Source organism: Ovis aries, chromosome 2 (assembly GCF_016772045.2).
Source record: "Ovis aries strain OAR_USU_Benz2616 breed Rambouillet chromosome 2, ARS-UI_Ramb_v3.0, whole genome shotgun sequence".
NCBI classification, from domain to species: domain Eukaryota; kingdom Metazoa; phylum Chordata; class Mammalia; order Artiodactyla; family Bovidae; genus Ovis; species Ovis aries.
In genome coordinates, this window is record NC_056055.1 from 232,780,113 (window position 1) to 232,798,952 (window position 18,840).

At 49.7% G+C, this 18,840-nt stretch overlaps 1 protein-coding gene across 4 annotated transcripts in view; it reads left to right on the top strand.

Moving 5' to 3' along the window:
* The first annotated feature begins 11,682 nt into the window (after positions 1-11,682).
* Positions 11,683-18,840, top strand: part of SPATA3 (spermatogenesis associated 3) — a 45,610-nt gene continuing 38,452 nt past the window's right edge. For all 4 annotated transcript variants that reach the window (XR_009599662.1, XM_042244393.2, XM_060411353.1 and 1 more), the window contains exon 1: positions 11,683-12,546. Coding sequence is in view for 3 of the 4 variants with exons in the window: in XM_042244393.2 (XP_042100327.1) it covers positions 11,709-12,546 (838 nt within the window). In the remaining variant the exon portion in view is untranslated. The remainder of the gene's footprint in view (positions 12,547-18,840) is intronic.

Here is an 18,840-nt window from a genome sequence, read left to right on the forward strand (position 1 = left end):
AGGATCTTTTGTCCAAGGGGATTCTCCCGGCAAGAATACTGGAGTGGGTTGCCATGCCCTCCTCCAAGAGATCTTCCCAACCCAGGGATCGAACCCAGGTTCCCCGCATTGCCCAGAGATTCTTTACCATCTGATGCACCAGGGAAGCCCAAGAATACTGCAGTGCTACCAGGATCTGTTAAAAAATAAACTGAGGCATATTAAAAATTTTTAAGAGTTTATTTGAGCAAAAACTGATTCAAATCCGGCAGCACCATACTAGAAATGATTAGGAGGGCCTAGCCTGAGTGACTTCACTTTCACTTTTCACTTTCATGCATTGGAGAAGGAAATGGCAACCCACTCCAGTGTTCTTGCCTGGAAAAACCCAGGGACAGAGAAGCCTGGTGGGCTGCCTTCCATTGGGTTGCACAGAGTCGGACAGACTGAAGCGACTTAGCAGCAGCAGCAGCAGCAGCCCCAAAGGAGCCAAGGGAAGATCAGATGTACAGAGAAAGTGCGGAAGCAAAGAAAGGAAATCATTTGATTGACTGTCAATTAGAGGCAACTTGGTGTTTGTGATTGGCTGTCCTTAGCATTTGGATTTCATGGCCCTGGGGTACTTACAGGCTTAGATTTGTTTGCTTCCAAAGGCATCACAGCATCAGAGCCACATCAGTCTGCTGTCTCCTTGTTTAGTTAATTTAACAGGTCTGACCACAGGCATTCTATCCACAGGCTCCAGAGCAGCCAGATTAGCCTCTGGGCTTTACCCCACCAGCAGCACAGCGCCTGCACTTCTTGCTCAAGTGACTCAGTCATCAGCGATGGGAGCTCCTTCTGCAGCAGAAAAGGTAAGTCTCTCAGCTTTCTGGGAAAAGGGGTGGGAAGGGGAAGAGGGTGGGCCTTGGGTCCAAAGACCAGACTTAAGTCTGTGCTCTGCCACTTTCTGGCGATACGATCTTGTATCGATTTCTTATTGCTGCAAATTACCACACGCTTCGCAGCTTAAAACAACACGAATTTGTTATTTTAAAATGCTGTAGGTTGGAAGTCTGACGCAGAACTGTTTTCCTTTCTGATGGATGGAGGGGAAAATCCATTTCTGGCTTTTCTTTTTGGTCCAAGGGCTTCCCTGGTGGCTCAGCAGTAAAGATTCCACATGCCAGTGAAGGAGATGTGGTTCGCTCCCTGGATCAGGAAGATGCTCTAGAGAAGGAAATGGCAACCCACTGCAGTATTCTTGCCTGGGAAATGCCATGGACAGAGGAGCCTGGTGGGCTACAGTCCATGGGGTCTCAAAAGAGTTGGACATGACTTAGTGACTAAACAAAACCATTGGTTAAAATTCTGTGCTTCCAAGGTAAAGAGTACAGGTTTGATCCTTGGTCAGGGAACTAAGACCTTGTGGGGCGTGGTCAAATAAACAAACAAAAAACAGAAAGACCCCTTGTCTCTTCCACCACCTGAGATCCAGGCAGCAGGTACCAAATCTTGGACTTCTTAGCCTCCAGAACTGCAAGAAATAAATGTCTGTTCTCCACCAGCCAGTCTGTGGTATTTTGTTACAGCAGCCTAAGCTGGCTAAGACACTTTCCTTCCCTTTTAATTCAGTTCAGTCGCTCAGTCATGTCCGACTCTTTGCGACCCCATGAATTGCAGCACACCAGGCCTCCCTGTCCATCACCAACTCCCGGAGTTCACTCAGACTCACGTCCGTCGAGTCAGTGATGCCATCCAGCCATCTCATCCTCTGTCGTCCCCTTCTCCTCCTGCCCCCAATCCCTCCCAGCATCAGAGTCTTTTCTAATGAGTCAACTCGTCGCATGGGGTGGCCAAAGTACTGGAGTGTCAGCTTTAGCATCATTCCTTCCAAAGAAATCCCAGGACTGATCTCCTTCAGAATGGACTGGTTGGATCTCCTTGCAGTCCAAGGGACTCTCAAGAGTCTTCTCCAACGCCACAGTTCAAAAGCATCAATTCTTTGGTGCTCAGCCTTCTTCACAGTCCAACTCTCACATCCATACATGACCACAGGAAAAACCATAGCCTTGACTAGACGGACCTTAGTCGGCAAAGTAATGTCTCTGCTTTTGAATATACTATCTAGGTTGGTCATAACTTTTCTTCCAAGGAGTAAGCGTCTTTTAATTTCATGGCTGCAATCACCATCTGCGGTGATTTTGGAGCCCCAAAAAATAAAGTCTGACACTGTTTCCACTGTTTCCCCATCTATTTCTTGTGAAGTGATGGGACCGGATGCCATGATCTTCGTTTTCTGAATGTTGAGCTTTAGGCCAACTTTTTCACTCTCCTCTTTCACTTTCATCAAGAGGCTTTTTAGTTCCTCTTCACTTTCTGCCCTAAGGTGGTGTCATCTGCATATCTGAGGTTATTGATATTTCTCCCAGCAATCTTGATTCCAGCTTGTGTTTCTTCCAGTCCAGCGTTTCTCATGATGTACTCTGCATATAAGTTAAATAAGCAGGGTGACAATATACAGCCTTGACATACACCTTTTCCTATTTGGAACCAGTGTGTTGTTTCATGTCCAGTTCTAACTGTTGCTTCCTGACCTGCACACAGATTTCTGAAGAGTCAGGTCAGGTGGTCTGGTATTCCCATCTCTTTCAGAATTTTCCACAGTTTATTATGATCCACACAGTCAAAGGCTTTGGCATAGTCAATAAAGCAGAAATAGATGTTTTTCTGGAACTCTTGCTTTTTCCATGATCCAGCGGATGCTGTCAATTTGATCTCTGGTTCCTCTGCCTTTTCTAAAACCAGCTTGAACATCAGGGAGTTCATGGTTCACGTATTGCTGAAGCCTGGCTTGGAGAATTTTGAGCATTACTTTACTAGCATGTGAGATGAGTGCAATGGTGTGGCAGTTTGAGCATTCTTTGGCATTGCCTATTTTGGGATTGGAATGAAAACTGACCTTTTCCAGTCCTGTGGCCACTGCTCAGTTTTCCAAATTTGCTGGCATATTGAGTGCAGCACTTTCACAGCATCATCTTCCAGGATTTGAAACAACTCAACTGGAATTCCATCACCTCCACTAGCTTTGTTTGTAGTGATGCTTCCTAAAGCCCACTTGACTTCACATTCCAGGATGTCTGGCTCTAGATGACTGATCACACCATCATGATTATCTGGGCTGTAAAGATCTTTTTTGTACAGTTCTTCTGTGTATTCTTGCCACCTCTTCTTAATATCTTCTGCTTCTGTTAGATCCAGACCATTTCTGTCCTTTATCAAGCCCATCTTTGCATGAAATGTTCCCTTGGTATCTCTAATTTTCTTGAAGAGATCTCTAGTCTTTCCCATTCTGTTGTTTTCCTCTGTTTCTTTGCATTGATCACTGAAGAAGGCTTTCTTATCTCTTCTTGCTATTCTCTGGAACTCTGCATTCAGATGCTTATATCTTTCCTTTTCTCCTTTGCTTTCGCCTCTTTTCTTTTCACAGGTATTTGTAAGGCCTCCCCAGACAGCCATTTTGCTTTTTTGCATTTCTTTTCCATAGGGATGGTCTTGATTCCTATCTCCTGTACAGTGTCACAAACCTCAGTCCATAGTTCATCAGGCACTCTATCTATCAGATCTAGGCCCTTAAATCTATTTCTCACTTCCACTGTATAATCATAAGGGGTTTGATTTAGGTCATACCTGAATGGTCTAGCGGTTTTCCTACTTTCTTCAATTTGAGTCTGAATTTGGTAATAAGGAGTTCATGAACTGAGCCACAGTCAGCTCCTGGTCTTGTTTTTGTTGACTGTGTAGAGCTTCTCCATCTTTGGCTGCAAAGAATATAATCAATCTGATTTCAGTGTTGACCATCTGGTGATGCCCATGTGTAGAGTCTTCTCTTCTGTTGTTGGAAGAAGGTGTTTGCTATGACCAGTTCATTTTCTTGGCAAAACTCTATTAGTCTTTGCCCTGCTTCATTCTGCATTCCAAGGCCAAATCTGCCTGTTACTCCAGGTGTTTCTTGACTTCCTACTTTTGCATTCCAGTCCCCTATAATAAAAAGGACATCTTTTTTGAGTGTTAGTTCTAAAAGGTCTCGTAGGTCTTCATAAAACTGTTCAACTTCAGCTTCTTCAGCGTTACTGGTTGGGGCATAGACTTGGATTACTGTGATATTGAATGGTTTGCCTTGGAGACAAACAGAGATCATTCTGTCGTGTTTGAGATTGCATCCAAGTACTGCATTTCGGACTCTTTCGTTGACCGTGATGGCCACTCCATTTCTTCTGAGGGATTCCTGCCCGTAGTAGTAGATATAATGGTCATCTGAGTTAAATTCACCCATTCCAGTCCATTTTAGTTTGCTGATTCCTAGAATGTCGACGTTCACTCTTGCCATCTCTTGTTTGACCACTTCCAATTTGCCTTGATTCATGGACCTGACATTCCAGGTTCCTATGCAATATTGCTCTTTACAGCATCGGACCTTGCTTCTATCACCAGTCCCATCCACAGCTGGGTATTGTTTTTGCTTTGGCTTCATCCCTTCATTCTTTCTGGAGTTATTTCTCCACTGATCTCCAGTAGCATATTGGGCACCTACTGACCTGGGGAGTTCCTCTTTCAGTATCCTATCATTTTGCCTTTTCATACTGTTCATGGGGTTCTCAAGGCAAGAATACTGAAGTGGTTTGCCATTCCCTTCTCCAGTGGACCACATTCTGTCAGACCTCTCCACCATGACCCGCCCGGCTTGGGTTGCCCTGCAGGCATGGCTTGGTTTCATTGAGTTAGACAAGGCTGTGGTCCTAGTGTGATTAGATTGACTAGTTTTCTGTAAGTATGGTTTCAGTATGTCTGCCCTCTGATGCCCTCTTGCAACACCTACCATCTTACTTGGGTTTCTCTTACCTTGGGCGTGGGGTATCTCTTCTAGGCTGCTCCAGCAAAGCACAGCCGCTGCCCCTTACCTTGGATGAGGGTTATCTCCTTACTGCCGCCCTTTGTGACCTTCAACGTGGGATAGCTCCTCTAGGCCCTCCTACACCCGCGCAGCCACCGCTCCTTGGGTTGCTCTTCCCGGCCGCTGCCTGTGGCCTCCGGCGCCGCCCCTGGCCTCCAGCAAGGGGTGGATCCTCCCGGCTGCCGCCCCTGGCCTTGGTAATGGGGTGGCTCCTCAGGGCCACCACCCCAGGCCTAGGGCGTGAGGTGGCTTCTCCCAGCCGCCCCTGACCTCGGACTTGGGTAGCTCCTCTTGGCCGTTCCTGCGCTTTCGCAGCCTTGCACTCTCGGCCGCTGCCCCTGACCTCGGACGTGGGGTAACTCCTCTCGGCTGCGCTTAGTGCACCGGTTGCAGCCGCCCGCGCTTGCTTAGTGTGCCCGGTCACAGCTGCCGGCGCTTCCTTCCCTTTTAAACAGCTTCTAAAGGTTGCCTACATTCCTTTGCTCATGGCCCCTTTCCTCCATACTTAAAGCCAACACTCTGACACTCTTCTGCAGTTATATCTCCCTGCAACTCACCCCTCCTGTCTCCTTATTAAGGACTTTGTGGTTATATTGGGGCTTCCCAAGTGGCTCAGCAGTAAATAATCCACCTGCAATGCAGGAGCTTCAGGAGACACAGGATCAATCTCTAAGTCAGGAAGATTCCCTGGAGAAGGAAATAGCAACCCTCTCCAGTATTCTTGCCTGGAGAATCTCATGGACATAGGAACCTGGCAGGCTACAGTCCATAGGGTCACAAAGAGTCAGACATGACTGAAGAGACGTACCATGCACACAGTGGCTATATTTGGCCTGCCTGGAATAATCCAGGATAATCTCCTTATTTTAAGATCAAGATTGTGTTTAGTCACTCAGTCATTTCCAACTCTTTGCGACCTCATGAACAGCCCACCAGGCTGCTCTGTCCATGGGTTTTTTCAGACTAGAATATTGGAGTGAGTTGCCATTTCCTCCTCCAGGGGATGTTCCTGGCCTATGAATCGAACCCAAGTCTCTTGTGTCCTCTGCATTGCAGGCAGATTGTTTACCCACTGAACATCAGGGAAGCCATTCTGTTGTTGCAAAAAAGCATATCCTAAAGTTGGGTCCAACAAACAAAACACCCCCTCCAGTCATGCCAACCCAGCACCTAGCACGGGATATGGTACAAAACAGGTAAGCACTGAACAGCAATGGCTGAATCAATGGAATAAGAATCAGAACCTCAAGGCAGAGTTTAGGGGCTAAGCAAGTATCCTTATCAGATTCTTGAAAGAGGCAATATGATGCCCGTACTGAGGATTCCAACTGGTGAAGACAGGAAGGAGTCACTTCAAGCATCAGAGACAAGAAGAGGAGCCAGCAAAGGGCAGTCCAGAAGCCACTAGACCCTTTCAGGGGCTGGAAAGAACTGGCTACTTGAAGTAGAGGCAGAAGATCAAGGTGGAAGAGCTGGCTAGGCCCAGAGCATTCATATTTAATTCGCTGAACAATAAGATATCATTGATTAGGTTTTTGAGTTGTGACTCAATCAGGATTTGCCCAAGACCAAGTTACTCCAGAGAAGATGGAGTGAGGTAAGGGACCAGCAGCAGGGAAAACCAGATACCAAATGAAAGATGGTTAAACCATGGTTGGGGCATTGTTAGATAGGGAAAAGATGGTGGATCATCCTACAGGGAGGGATCAACCCCTCTGGGAACTTTGGACAGAAAAGGGCCAGAGTCATTCAAATCTGAAAAGAGATGTGTATTCAAAAAAAAAAAAAGGAGTTTGAAGAAAGTCTTTTTGTTTCAATGGGGAGACAAATTTAGTGACAGACTAAGTCTGAGACACAAAAATTTCTAGGGAGTGGCTAGACAGGACCTAAAAGTCAAAACAAATTAGATCAGGAAAGGATTTGGGGCAGTTTATTCCACCCAGAGAGGGTGGCAGATACCATTGAGGTCCTAAGAGCTGACCAACTTGAAAGCTGACAGCCAACTAAGTGACAACTCAAACCCTTATGCAAGTAACAACACAGACCTTTTCACCCTGAAGTGCCCCCAGAGAGAATTTTCATCTAAGAGTTTGTTCCTTACTGGAGTGTCTTTTTTTGCCCTAAATCTCTGGAACCATAAATCTGCCCTCGAATTGCAAAGCAAGAGTGGAGGAAGGAGTCTTTCCATCTTGAAGAAGAGCGTCACGTCCACGAGCTCCGGCTTCGCACACCAGGGCCCCAGACCCCAGCATCACCTCCTGACCCCTCCCCAGATCGCCTCGGGCTTCCTTGAACAGGCAGACTCTGCCCCAAAGTGGGGCCCAGCCTGCAGGCAGCCATGACAGCCCGTCCCAGAAGCGGGCCCTGTACCCCAAGATCAAGGATTAGCACTCACAATTCCATCTGAAACCTTAATTCACTTTTACCAAGTAAGCTGACATAGTCACAGGTTGCGTGGATTAAGACATTGGCACCTTTCGGGGTGCTGCTTACAGTAGACCTCGAATAATTACATAATCTCCAAGAGTCTGTTTCTTTATGAAGAAAAGTTCCTACAATGGTTGGAGCAGGGATTAGGGAGGGTGATTATATTAGTCATCTAACTACTGGGGAACAAGTGACCCTAAAATTTAGTATCATAACGCATTATCATCTACCTTTTCTGAGGACCAGAAATTAGTGAGCAGTTTACCTGAGCAGTCTAGAGGGAGGTCTTCCATTAGGGTGAAGTCAAGGTATCACCCCAGGCACCAAACATATGAAATATTGGCCAGTATTGAAAGTTTCCAAGATGTTTCCCTCACCAGCTGTGAGCAGGAGGCCTCAGTTCCTTGCGTGTGGGGCCCCCAAAGGGCTGCTCCAGTGTCCTTGCTATGTGGCAGCTGGTTCCCCCCAGAGAGAGTGATCCAAGAAAGCAAAACAGCGGCCACAATGTCTATTTTTCAACCTGTGTGCTGTGCTGGTGCTCATCACTTCGGTCGTGTCCGGCTCTTTGCGATCCTATGGACCGGAGTCCGCCAGGCTCCTCTGTCCATGAAACTCTCCAGGCAAGAATACTGGACTGGGTAGCTGTTCCCTTCTTCAAGGGATCTTCCCAGACTAGGGATCGAACCCTTAGGTTTCCTGCATTGGCAGGTGAGTTCTTCACTACTGGCGCCACCTAGGAAGCCCACTTTTTAACCTAGCCACGTACCTATACTGCTTACTTTTAAATAATTTTTCAAAATAATAAATAGAAATTACTGAGTAATAACATTATTCAGTTTGGTCTATCTCAAAATTTCCAAGCATTATCAGCAGAATTCTTCCCTCAAATGAAATTTTACAGAAAATCCCAATATGACAACTAGAAACAACAGCAAGTGACCCAAAGGGTTAGTAGCCCCAGGAATTGACCATCTCTGTGCCTCTCACCCCTCAGTTTACAAACCTCTAGATTCAACCTTTTATCTAAGCAAGAACTTCCTGATTTTCCAAAGCTAGAAATAAGAGCTTTGATGAGATCTGAAATGGTAACACAGCTATTCTTCCCTCCTCCTGGAGTCTTTTCCTCTTAATGTCCCTTTATGATGACATGCTTGTGCTAAGTCACTTTAGTTGTGTCTGACTCTTCGAGAGCCCATGGACTGTAGTCCGCCAGGTTCCTCTGTCCATGGGATCCTCCAGGCAAGAATACTGGCGCGGGTTGTCATTTCCTTCTCCAGGGATCTTCCTGACCCAGGGATCGAACATGCATCTCTGAGGTCTCCAGCACTGACAGGCAGTTTCTTTACCTGGGAAGCCCTTTATGATGACATTTTATTTTATAATTTCTTTAGCCAGAAAGTTGCCCACCTTTCAAAGGAGGGACTAGTCATTTGCTTCAAACAGGAATTTCCGACTTTTTCTCACTGAGCCCTGAAAACTGTGCATCCAGAATGCTTTGCAACCTGAGAGCCTAAACAAGTGGGTTTTAGGTGCTCGAGGTGCTCCACTCTCCCCCACCTCCTCCCTCTCCACCATCCTCCCCAGTCAGAATTACAGAGGGTCACTATGACTCCAGAAGCCAGTATGACAGAGGGTCAGCTCGGCCTCTTGGACTCAGGATGCTGGGGTATTCACTGTGTCCTGGGAGCCACCTATAACTTGCAACCATTTAAACCTGGATTTAAATCCCAGACCTGCACTCACTAGCTGACTGAATATGGACAAGTTGCCTAACCTTCTGAACCTGTTTCTACATCTGGAACTTGGAAATGGTGCCCTCTTCATTGCTGGGTTGCACTAAAGATCACATGTGTAAAGCACTCAGCACGTAGAAAGATCTCAATTAAGGGGGGCAATTATTATTAGACACAAAGAAGGATCTGTTAAATGTTCCTCAATATCTGCTCACCCCTTCTTCCCTTTTGTAATAGACACACCAAAGGATTAACTGGGTTCCTACCTGCCTGCAATGCAGGAGACCCGGGTTTGATCCCTGGGTCAGGAAGATCCCCTGGAAGAGGGGATGGCTACCTACTCCAGCAATCTTGCCTGGGAAATCCCATGGACAGGGAAGCTTGGTGGGCTACAGTCCGTGGGGTCACAAAGTTGACACAACTGAGCGACTAATACTTTCACTTTCACTTTGGCCACCCAAGCGGAGGTCACCTATCTCAGCCTCCCCTGCAGCCAATGTGGTCACGTGGCTAGTTCCGGTCAGTGGCCTGTAAGTAGACTTGTGCCTTCGACCTTCACCTAGTCCCCCAGAGCCTCCTGGCCTGGGGCTCCTGGAAGCTTTCAGCAGGACGCCAGCCCAAAGTTTTCTGGTTAGCAACTTACTTTCCAGAGTCTTTGATTTTTTATATTTTTCAAAATAATTTTAAGCAACCTGGTAAAGTCCATTTTCTTAAACAAATTAATAAATGGAAAAAAGTGTCCCCACCAGAATTCCTGGTCAATGCAGTTGTCCCGGGCAGCTCTGTCCTCCCTCCCCACGGCTCTCTTTGCTCACCTGATGTGCTGGGCGGATAAGATCTTTTTATGCTTTTTATTTTGTTTTCTGGAAGATCTTTCCTAGCACTTTGATAGACCTCTGGTGCCCTGTGAGATCATAGAAAATATACAGTTTGGTCTCTGCACCTGATTCCTGGCACAAAGCTCCTGAACCCCTTGTAATTTCCTAAGTACTAAGAACACAAGGAGCATCTTTTGTTCCAGTAGTTGATCTTTGACCTTGGTTTCTGGGATTGAGCTTCTAGATCCCTTGGAATTTCTTGGGTGATAGGAGTGTCTTTTGCTCTACTGAGGCCACTCTGGGTAGCCTTTGTGGACATGAGCTGGTCACCCGAAAAACTAGCCATGATTCAGCTCAGTCGCTCAGTCGTGTCTGACTCTTTGCGACCCCATGGACTGCAGCACACCAGGCTTCCCTGTCCATCAGCAACTCCCAGAGCGTCCTCAAACTCATGTTCTTCGAGTTGGTGATGCCATGATTAGAAGCGTGGAATTTTCAGCTCATCCCCTACTTCCATTCTCCAGAGAGGGCCGAGGGGCTGGAAATGGAGTTAATCACTAATCTTGCCTGCATGAGGAGGCTTCCCCGCAAACTCACATAGTATGGGGTTTGGAGAGTTTCCAGGTTGGTAAACACAAGTGCGGGAGAGTGGTGCTCCCAGAGAGGACATGGGCGCTCTATGCCTCTCCCTGCCCAACACACACACCTTGCCCTGTACATCTCTTCCAGCTGGATGCTCATCTGTATCTTTTTTTTTTTAGTATTTATTTATTTTGGCTGCGTTGGGTCTTAGTTGCAACTCGGCAGGCTCTTCACTGCGACATGCAGACTTCTTAGTTGCGGCATATGAGTTCTTTAGTTGCAGCATGAGAACACTTAGTTGTGGTATATAGGATCTAGTTCCCCGACCAAGGACTGAATCCAAGCTCCCTCCATTGTGAGCATGGCATTTTAGCCACTGGACCACCAAAGAAGTCCCTTCATCTGTATCCCATATCATATCCTTTTGTGATAAACTGAGAACAATAAGTAAACTGTTTTCCTGAGTCCTGTGAGCCACTCAAGCAAATTCATCAAACCCCAGGAGGGGGTCAAGGGAACCCCCTATTTACAGTCAGAAGCATAGGTAACCACTTGGATTTAGGATCAGCAGAGGGGAAGCAGGGGTCAGTCTTATGGGACACCACCTGTGAGACCTGATAGTGTCAGAATCCAGTAAAACTGTAGCATAGAGAACTGCTTGACGTGGGTGGAGAAAAAGCACATAATACATTTGGTGGCCAGAAGTGTCATCAGTGAAGTGTTCTGTGTGCCCAGCAAAGGAGAAACACAGGCAGGAAAGACTGGATTTTTCAAACGCATAACATAAAAGACTGGAGAGCAAGCAGTCAGACTGAACCTGAGTAGGACCTGCCTCCTAGGGTGCAGCCACCTAGATAGAGCCAGCCTCTCTGCTCCTCACTGCTTTTCAAACGTTCCAGGTGCAGTGAGCATCTAGGCCCACCGCTTTATTAAATGCACAGAAATCCATTTTACTTGGAGCCTTGGACATAATGATCCATCCATGGGTAAACGGACTTGTTAGCTTGACGCCAAAGACACACAAAATGATTGCGAAACTAATCACAGCCAGCGTGCCAGCAGCGCCCGCAGCAACTTCCCTGTATTGGAAAATTTCCAAGGAACAGCTGGCAGAGGCCCTTGGCCACACGGGAAGAGGTAGGGCGCAGGGGTATTGTGACATGCCCCAGGGAAGGGCAGTATTTCCCTTGGCCATCGGAGGCCCCGGCCCAGAGGGGCAAGGGAGCCGGACCGGCCATGGAGCCTGGGGCCCAGCCCTCCGGGGCCCAGCCCTCCAGGGCCCTGGGGGAAGGGAAGGCCCAGCCGCAGCAGCAGGGCCCCACCCAGTGCATCGAGGGCCACGGCCAGGTGGTGCTGCTGGGCGAACTCTGGAAACAGGATGAGTGCTGTGTGACCCTGCAGAACATTCTGGAGCAGGGCCCGACCGATCCGCCCTCCCGATCCTCGTCCATTCGAGCCACGAGCGGCCATAGCAACTCCAGCAACTGCGCCAGGGGGCGGCTCAAGCGCTCCGGGGAGAGCTCGTGGAAGCAGGGCGCCGATTGCCCGGCCGCCAAGTCCAAGCGCTGCTCGCAGAAGCAGCCGTACGAGCCGTGCAAGGCCAGGGACGCGCCAAAGCGCCAGTGCGAGGCGGCGCCGGCGGGGACCCCGGGTTCGGGGCGGGCGGAGGACGCGGCGCCGGGCTGCCGGGACCCGGGACGGCAGCGGGCGGTGCCCGAGTCCGGCGCACGGCTGCTCCTCGTGCTGTGCCGCGCGTCCGCGCTGCGCTCCCAGCTCCCGCGGCTGCAGCTGCTTTTGCAGCAGGTGAGCGCCCGGGAGCGCAGCCCGCCCGCCGCGCTCTTCGGCCTCATCGTGCAGCCGCGGCGCGAAGAGGAGGCTGAGGCGCGCCTTCGCATGGAGAGCCTGCTCTGCGGCGCCTTCGCCCGGCACAGCCCGGCCGCCGAGGTGCACACGGCGGTGTTCTGCCCGCGCCGCGCGGAGGGCACCCTGGACATCCAGCGCGCCGCCGGAGGAGCGCACAGGGTCGCGTCGCCGGGTTGCGTCCACCTCGTGGATCGGGCCACCCAGACGAATGGTGAGGGGCCCGAGGGAGGGCAGGGGGCGGGAACACCGGGTGGCCAGGTGCGCCCCCGGGGTGGGAAAGTGCAAATACAGAGGGAGTCCCGACCCTGCTGGTCCCAAAAGGGAAAGTCTTAGACGCTCAGTCGTGTCCGACTCTTTGCGACCCCATGGTCCGTCCATGGGATTCTCCAGGCAAGAATACTGGAGAGGATAGCCATTGCCTTCTCCGGGGGATCTTCCCGACCCAGGGATCGAGCCTGGGTCGCCTGCATTGCAGGCGGATTCTTTACCATCTCAGCCAGCAGAGAAGCCGTTGGTGGGGATGGTTTAGTCACTAAGTCCTGTCTGACTCTTGCAACCCCATGGACTGGGAACCTACCAGGCTTCTCTGTCCATGGGATTCTCCAGGCAAGAATACTGGAGTGGGGTGCCATTGCCTTTTCCAGGGGATCTTCCCAACCCAGGAATCCAACCCGGGTCTGCTGCATTGCAGGCAGGTTCTTTACTGACTGAGCTACAAGGGAAGCCCACGGAAGCCCAAGTGGTAAACAAATTCCTGATTTCGCGGTCCCTCTCCTAATGCCTCCACTTGCTTCGTTTGGGGTAAAGATGAACTGGGTTTCTCACGCCAGGTGGCTCGCTCGCTGAGGCAGTCTCTGGTCAAAAGCGTTGGAACTGATTTGTAGTTAAACCTCCCACCAGTCCTCCGGACCCTCTTCCCCCTTGCTCGCGGCTGCCAATCCCGCTTTTCTAAGGTACTCATTTGGGAGTCTCCAGTTCCCGAGCCCACCCCCTCCTCTCCAAATCCACCATTTCTTATTTGATTCTTTAGTCTTCTCCTCCAAGGAATCCCAACTACAATAAAAACATGCCTATGGTGAGCCAGACGCTGTTCTAAGGGCTTTTCACGACTAATCTTCACAACAACCCAACAAGGAAAGCCCTGTGTTAGCCTAGTAACCCTCCTCCTTCCCTCACTTCGGGATTCTTACCTCCAGCCCTCAAGACCCTATGGAGGGTTCCAGACCTATAGGTTAATCAATCCATGGGTCTGAGGGCTCTGGGCTCTTAAATGAGCACCTAATGCCTCTGCCTCCTAGAATGCCTCCAGGGGCATCAGTCCAGAAGAAGGAGGTGCTCTGGGCTGGTAGTCAAGGCTCCATTACGGAGGCTATGCCACCCTTCTGCGGGTGACCAAAGCTGGTTGTCCCCTCTTGCTGATTAGCTGCCCTCCTGACATGTGGGGGTGAAGGGTCAGTTGGCATCTGTGGTGCCCTCGAGCTCTAAGATGCTAGTTTCGGGACAAATGGTGACTGCCTGATCTGGGTGCCCCGGATGCACCAGCGTCAGGGCCAGCAGCGTCAGGGACCTTCTGCTCAGGACCTCGTCCTGACCACCTAGCTCCATCCCTTTAGGCCCATTCTCCTCCCTCTCCTAAACAGTCCACGAGGTTTTCCCATGGCCAGCTTGGCTGCTTAGGAAAGCCTCTTGCCTGGGGACTGTTCCAACGGGAATCCTCAGGCAAGCCCAGAAAAACCCACTCCATCTTTGAAACCAAGCTCTTGGTGGCACGGTTCCCAGGCGCCTTGTCCCCCGTCAGCCATGCCCGCCCTGCAGTCAGCGATTCCCTGTGCTCTGTGTCCATCAAGCAGCTTGTTGAGCCCCTTCTCTGGACTCTGGCCGTCCTCAGTCTCCACAGCCCGGGAGTGGGGAACTCAAGAGAAGACAAGCATAGAAATCGTTCTTGCACCACACAGAATGTGACCTGGGACTCAGAGGGAGAGAGAGATCACACTTTTCACTGGGGATCCCAAGAAAGGCTTTACGAGATGTCCACTTGAGGTGGATCTTGATGTTGGGAAGTGTTCTGAGAGGGAGAAGGGCTCAAGTGGGGGCGGGGGGGAAATGCTTCCACAAATGCAAGAAAGTGTTCCTAGACCTCCTGGGCTCACCAACAGCTGGAACTGGACGTGGGTAGCAGCAAGGTGGCCTATGAGCCTGGGACAATGAGTTGTGACTCACTGTTACAGAGTCATGTGTTGTAGAGTCAGACTTCCGGGCTTGGAAGAACAGAAGATGTTTTGGCAGTAGTGCTATCCTTCCGCATCCTTCTGGGGCAACCTCTTACTCCACAGGTGCCATCATCCTGCTTCTTGGGCCCTCCTTGCTATTTTCTCCATGGCCATAGGAAGACTCCTCACTCCTCCCAAAGCCTGACCCTCTGTGTTCCCTTCATCACCCTCCTGGGGTACAGGGATTTGTTTTCTGTGCTCTCTTTGGCTTTTTGATGTGAAATGGAATGTTTCTTTCATTGCTACCAGGAAATGCTACCCATATGTGTCCGTTCGCTGTCACTGTTTAGTTGCTAAGTCGTGTCTGACTCTTTGCAACTGTAGCCTGCCAGGCTCCTCTGTCTATGAGATTCTCCAGGCAAGAATACTGGAGTGGGTTGCCATTTCCTTCTCCAGGGGACCTTCTTGGCCCAGGGAGCAAACCCAGGTCTCCTGATTGGCAGGCGGACTCTTTACCACTGAGCAACGTAGGAAGCCCACCCATCCATGTCTACCCATCGCTAATTCACTTAAACCAGTGGTTCTCAACCAGGGGCAACGTCTCGTGCTCAGTCTCTCTCTCCCCGTGCCCCTCCCCCTGTCTCTCTCACACACACCACATCCCAGGGACATTAAGCAATGTTGGTAAGCATTTGGGGTTGTCACCACTTGGGTAGAAGGGTGATGGCTACTGTCATCTCATGGGCAGAAGCCGCGGATGTTGTTAAACCACTTCCAGTGAAGGACAGCCTCCCAACAAAGAATTTTCTGACCCAAAATGTCAATAGGGTTGAGATTGAGAAATGATGGTGTAAACCAAGTTGAGGCCCTCAGTCAAAAGCCCATCGGTGCCTGAAAATCAAATTGTGCAGAGATAAATGCCTTAAGAGTTCCTGACCTGACTGCTAAATCAGGACAGGGTTCCCAACTCAGGTCTCCAGTCTCTCTGATTCTAAATTGAATCCCTTGCTGAGAGATCCATTGCTCTTGACTTCAGAGAATTACCACCTTCTTGCAGACCCACCTGTTCTGTGAACCTCCTCACGCCAAGGGTGAATCAGAGTCAACCCAGCTTTATTGATCTGAGCCTCCTTTCATTTCTAATCCTTTGTGCCTTTGTTTTCATCAGTCCTCTCGAGGAATCTTAAAATTCATTAATTTTAAGGCTTGTATAATTATCTGACTCCCTAAGAGAAAGAGCCTTGAATGGGACTTATTGATGCCTCCAACCAGCTGTGTGACCTTGGGAAGGTAACTTAACTTCTCTGAACCTCAGTTTCTCTTTTGCAAAAAGGGAATCATTAACATGTTTTCAGGCTCTAGAATCCTTAAAATATTTCCTGTCATTTTATATTTCATGTCAGGTCTGGCCTTACATGGGGGTTCTCCCTAAACTGTAAAAGGTCTACTCTAAACCGTATCCTGGGGCAAGATTATCATCCCCCAGACTCTCAAGGTTAATAGTCAAAAACTCACCCAACTAGTGACACATTCATGGCAGAGTATCCTACTGTGAATATGTTCTGTGTTGCAGTCCAAGCATGAAGTTTAAGGCTGTCTTTTTACATCCTGTTTCCTCTTCTGTCCTAAAATGGAGATCACATTGTTAACTTCAAGAAAGAATCATAGTCTCCTAATTGGCACGACGAGTTGGGAGTCTGAGAGATGGTCTGCTATTGTCGGACTGTGTGAATCACAACAAACTGTGGAAAATTCTTAAAGAGATGAGACTACCTGACCACCTTACCTGCCTCCTGAGACACCTGTGTGCAGATCAAGAAGCAACAGTGAGAACTAGACGTGGAACAATGCACTGGTTCAAACTCAGGAAAGAGGTACGTCAAGGCTGTATATTATCACTCTGCTTATGTAACTTCTATGCAGAGTATCTCATATGAAGTGCTGGGCTGGAGGAATCACAAGCTGGAATCAAGACTGGTGGGAGAAATATCAACAAGCACAGTTATGCAGATGATACCACTCTAATGGCAGAAAGTGAAGAAGAACCAAAGAGCCTCCTGATGAGGGTGAAAGAAGAAAGTGAAAATGTTGGCTTAAAACTCAACATTCAAAAAACTAAGATCATAGCATCCAGTCCCATCACTTCATGACAGATAGGGTAAAAGTGGAAACAGTGACAGATTTTATCTTCTTGGGCTCCAAAATCACTGCAGATGGTGACTGCAGCCATGAAATTAAAAGACGCTTGCTCCTTGGATGGAAAGCTATGACAAACCTAGACAGCATATTAAAAAGCAGAGACATCACTTTGCCAACAAAGTTCCATGGAGTCAAAGCTATGGTTTTTCCAGTAGTCATGTAGAGGTCTGAGAGTTGGACCATGAAGGAGGCTGAGTGCTGAAGAATTGATGCCTTTGAACTGTGGTGATGGAGAAGACTCTTGAGAGCCCCTTGGACAGTAAGGAGATCAAACCTGTCAATCCTAAAGGAAATCAACCCTGAATATTCACTGGAAGGACTGTTGCTAAAGCTGAAGCTCCAATACTTTGGCCACCTGATGCAAAGAGCCGACTCACTGGAAAAGGCCCTGATGCTGGGAAAGATTGAGGGCAAGAGGAAAAGGGGACAACAGAGGATGAGATGGTTGGATGGCATCACCGACTCAATGGACATAAGTTTGAGCAAATTCCAGGAGGTAGTGAAGGACAGGGAAGCTTGGCGTGCTGCAGTCCATTGGGTCACAAAGAGTCAAATACAACTTAGCAACTGAACAACAGCAACTGCTATTGTCAGTGTAATGAGTTTCAGGAAAGTTTATTTTTCCAAACAGCTGTTATGTTTTTGTGGAAATTCTTTTCCCCATTGCAACGTTTCTTATCAAAATTGGGGAACCCCCCCCCAAGTCCTTTCCCACAGTGAGGAGAGCCGACTTTGGGAGAAGGGGGAAGCCACTCCAAACGGGATAATCTAGTGTGGGGAAGCAGACAGTGAGACAGTCAAAAGCTGTAGATCTTCCATGGACCCTCACATCTTTAGTTACCAAAAATTCACAAAATGCATGGTGAAGTGGTTTGTTTGTCTGGAGGGGGTAGGGGTTTCGTGAAAACCAGTGATAGAGCAAGCGTCTCAGCCAGGGTGTCTTGGAGGGGAATAGTGCACAGAGACGCAGGGACACACCAGCAGGCAGGTGCCCAAAGGAGGGTCTCAGTTTGCAGAATCGCAGGGTCAAAGTTGCCACAGGCTCAGAGGCCAGGCTTAACCAGGTGCCCAGGTGTGTGGGCACCTCCAGGAGCCAAGGAGGACGGAGGGCAGCAGGCAGGTGTCAACAGAAAAGACTGTCCCCAGAGCCCCTGCTGTGGGGGCCACCCTGGCTTTTGTGACCTCACAGGAGGCGGGTGGGTGACTCTGCTTCAGGGCCTCAGCCCAGACGGACGCCAGAGCCTTCCCCCAGGGCAGGGGCACACGGCCCCTCGGCGAGGGAGCCGGGACATTAGGCAGCTCCATGTAGGTGCACGCTTAGGTCAGGAGGGTCCACCATGAAGAAGGGCAAGAGGAAGAAGTCAGAAACGAGGCGCCGGGGCTCCGCCTCCCAGCACGCCAGCTCCGAATCCACCCCGCAGCAGCAGAGCTCAGAGTCCAGTTCCCAGCAGCCTGTCTCCAGATCCAGCCCACGACCACCCAGCCCCAAGCCCACCTCGCAGCTGCCCAGCTCCGGGTCGGCCCCCCTGATGCCCAACACAGCGCCCGCCCTGCCGCCCCCCAGCCCAGGGCCCACCACGCAGCAGCCCAGCTCGGGGTGCACCTCACAGCCCAGCAGCAACTCTACCCCCCCGCAGCCTGCACCCCGAGCCCTCCCAGCTCCAGAAGTCAGCCACAGCCACTCGGCTCGAGACGTCGTGTCTCCAGACCCCAAATCCAAAGCATCCTCTCAGTCCAGGAAAGCAGGTGGGCAGCCTTCTTGCTCAAGTGGTTCTAGGCTTTCTGCTGATGGATCCCAGGGCTGCCCCAGAGGCTGATAACTCTTCTGATTGGGTCGTGATGTACTGATAATGTGAATTCTGGACCTGTGCAGTGGGAAGTTGTGTGGGTGAGGATGAGGGTGAAGGGTTTGGGGTTCATTTTTTTACCCAAGAGACCAGGATTCCTGGGTTTTGTCATTCCTTACCATGATGAGCCTCTCTAAAGACAGCCACAGGGTATTCAGACAGATTAACATTCACCATGGCTCGGTGGGTAGTACTAGCTCCTTGGGAGCCATACATACCCAAATAAACACCAAGGCTGCATTAATAGAA